We start from the raw sequence: 3,363 nt of genomic DNA, 5'->3' as shown, positions 1-3,363 counted from the left end.
TATGAATCATTGAAAGAAAATCTAGATATTTTGGTGAAAAATGCACGTTACTTTTACGTTCAAGGTGAACGAAAGAAAAAATGGCTTGATGATCTAATTGACTCTGTTGTACCTATAATTGATAAGGAAAAACTAAGACATTTTTATCTATTTGATGCTTATGATTTTCCAAAACATCGCTGACCATACCATGTTCATCATGAGAAAAAGTTTTATTTTTCATGTGCTTATCAAAATGTTCAATTTTTCAAGAAGTGGTTTTGGACTTGTTATGGAAACCAACCAACCTATGAAAAGTCGGTTCAGATCTTCAATCAGTTGGGGAACTTACTGTGTATGGATAATCAAGATATTGCATGTCTTGATGTTGCATTTATCATTGAAAATGCAACCCAACAAATCGATTTCGCTTGGCACAAACTACCGGAACGATTACAAAATAATGAAAAATTGATTGGATATCAAAGGTGTCGAGATCATTTTCTTTTCTATGATGATATCCCTGATAGCCTTGCATATCCATTCAGAAAAGATTGCTGCAATTGTACTTTTTAGGTTAAGAAAAATATCTATAGTTTATTATATATTTTAGGTTATGTATGACTGAAAAATGTATATTTTTAGGTTAAGAAAAATATCTATAGTTTATTATGTATTTGAGGTTATTTAAGACCAAAATGTATATTTTTAGGTTAAGAAAAAAATACTATAGTTTTGTATGTATTTCAGGTTATGTGAAATAAAAAAATATTCAAGGTTAAGAAAAAAAATACTACAGTTTCGTATGTATTTGAAGTTATGTGAAATAAAAAAATATTTAAGGTTAAGAAAATAAATACTATAGTTTCGTATGTATTTGAGTTATGTAAAATATTTAAGGTTATGTAAGACTTAAATGTATATTTTAGGTTCAAAATAATAAAAAACAATATATATCAATATAAAAAAGTTTATTCATTTATAAATGTAAGTTTTTTAATTAATACAGGTTCAATAACTATATTTAATTTATTAATTCTTTGTTCAAATCGTTCTCGGTCTCTTGCTGCTTGCTCCCATTCGCCTCTTCTTGCTTGTTCGTGTGCAAATCTCCATACATACATATAATGTATGGTTGGTGTTGGATTAAATTGAATAGTCTTCATATTAGTTTTCGTACGATCCTGCTTATGGGATTATACTCAACTATGCGATCATGTATAATGAGGCAATAAGGTGATGTCGGCGCAGGAAATTGATTTGCAGATTCAAATTCCAGGCGAAAGTCCACTGGTCCAGATTTAATTGATTCGTTTTGTTTCGAGCAATCGATAACATACAGTGGTGCTTGTTCCAAAAATTTTTTCTTTGTCAGCAGTGGCTCTGGTTCTTTGTTGTAGTATGAAATTTGGAAATTTATATACATATCGTACAACAAAGCATATTGATTATTTGCAATGTTGAGATTCAAATTCCCATAAGGATAACTCTGAGAGTTCAAAAATAATTTTATATCTCTGATGTTGCAGTGATCAAACCCGCTGGCATTTTTAGTTGCGTCATTTTTTCTTGCTGTTTGAAATCCAAGTATGACAAAACGTGGTTTCTCGAGCTGCGTAGATGTTTTGACTGCCCAAATATGCTTCGAAGTATTTGGTAATAGAGGATACTCGTACAGCTCCCAAGCACGGAAACTGACTGAGATAGCAGGATCACTTGTAATATAATTCAGAGCTTCAATTTTTTGTTTATCAGCCATAGTCACATATGGTACAATCCACTCAAATTTTTTGCAGTGTAATTTTAACAGCTTCAGCATGAGCTCCAGCAGCAGGTGTGGCCACAATGTATGCATTCAAATCAGAATTTGATCTTATCAAAATTAATTCATGTCTTGCATTGATGACAATTTTATGGTAATCTTCAGCAAAACCAAGCAGGAGACTCAGCGGTATAGATATATCAAAGAAACCATTGTCATTGTGTAATTTGTTTACAGCTTCATCCATAATCCAGCCTGAATTTTCAAGTATATTTTCTTGAGCAGGACTCAGTGATGTGTATCCTTTCATGAGACTTGTGATACCGACATTTTTGCTACGATCAATCTCAACACCATTGAGTTCGTAACGTATTTCTTCAAACATATGACAAACTGTCATGTTGACCATGTGAGTCGTTGCACTCACAGCTGTACCATCGGACTTTGTGAATTTTCCGTACACATGTAATGTACTTTTACTTGGAAGTAGATACAAATCTTGGTGTTGAACTGCAATTCTTATTTCATCGCTGTTGTTGAATGTTGATGAAGCATACGGGAGATGAGCATGCGCTTCATAGTGTGCAATTGACTCATCAAAAATGATTTGTCGTTGAATATTTAAGATTTCCGCTGCCATGGTCGTGTACACGTTAAACAGCAAAAATAAATTTTTATTTTCTTAATTTTCCACGTAATTTTAGTCCTAGGCTCTGTAGAAACTGAGTGTTCTGATGTGTTAACACTTTGTGAGGTACTCGGTGACTGATGTTGCTTGACCATGTTTCTGTCTTTTAATACCCAGCACCACTTTTTGTTTCATACACGATATCCATTATTTTATAAACTTTATATGCAGTCTTATGGTTATCGTTTCACCTCTAAAATTAGCCAGTTTTCCGTCTTGATCTACAATTCTCAGTCTAAGATTTTGTATTGCTTGTACGGCGATCGGCAGATAAATGACGTGTGATGGCAATTCAACAATCTAATATCCTGATGGTACACTTGGGAAAAATTCATGAATAGTGTGAACTCTGTGTTCATTTATGTAAGCACCAGACGTGATGTTGCACTCAACTCTCAGAGCATTGAGTTTTAATATCTTCACTGGTAAATCTGATGAGTGAGTTTTATGTGGCATCAGCTTCCGATTTGTAAATCCCAATAGTCGACCAATAGAATCTTGAGGTGTAAAATTTATAAATTGATCACATTTTATCTCACTTCTCAATTCATTATTATTAGCTCTGATGCTGATGCTGAGTCTTCGTAATTTCTTTTGAATATATTTTTCAATGTCAGTTATCTCGTAACTTCCTGTTGGTATCGTCAAGACTCTCTCTTCAATAGTTTCATATTTTTCAGCTTCTATATTCTTTTCCGTCACTGAGATATCGTCATCAAACTTTGTAATTATTGCAGCATTTCTCTTAGCTCTTTTTTTCTTGACTGTTTTTTTCTCATCAACATTATTATCAACATTATTTGTATCAATTTTTTCGATATCAATATTATCCACAGGATAAGAGACATAGAATTTATTAGCACCCACATCAATATTTGGTATTGAATTGAATGTTAATAACTCTACAAGTCCCAGAACATAATTTTTAGCCGGT

The 3,363-nt window shown here is 32.7% G+C and overlaps 1 protein-coding gene across 1 annotated transcript; it reads right to left on the bottom strand.

Annotated features, from left to right (window-relative positions):
- Positions 1 to 1,141: 1,141 nt before the first annotated feature.
- On the bottom strand, positions 1,142 to 1,738 carry LOC130674160 (uncharacterized). Its single transcript, XM_057479429.1, has one exon. It carries the CDS (start codon positions 1,736 to 1,738, stop codon positions 1,142 to 1,144), a length of 597 nt encoding a protein of 198 aa, XP_057335412.1.
- Between the last annotated feature and the right edge of the window lie 1,625 nt (positions 1,739 to 3,363).

The sequence above is a fragment of the Microplitis mediator genome, chromosome 9, assembly GCF_029852145.1.
Source record: "Microplitis mediator isolate UGA2020A chromosome 9, iyMicMedi2.1, whole genome shotgun sequence".
In the NCBI taxonomy this organism is placed as follows: Eukaryota; Metazoa; Arthropoda; class Insecta; order Hymenoptera; family Braconidae; genus Microplitis; species Microplitis mediator.
The sequence above is the reverse complement of the archived record's forward strand: the minus strand, read 5'-3'. Positions and strand labels throughout refer to the sequence as shown.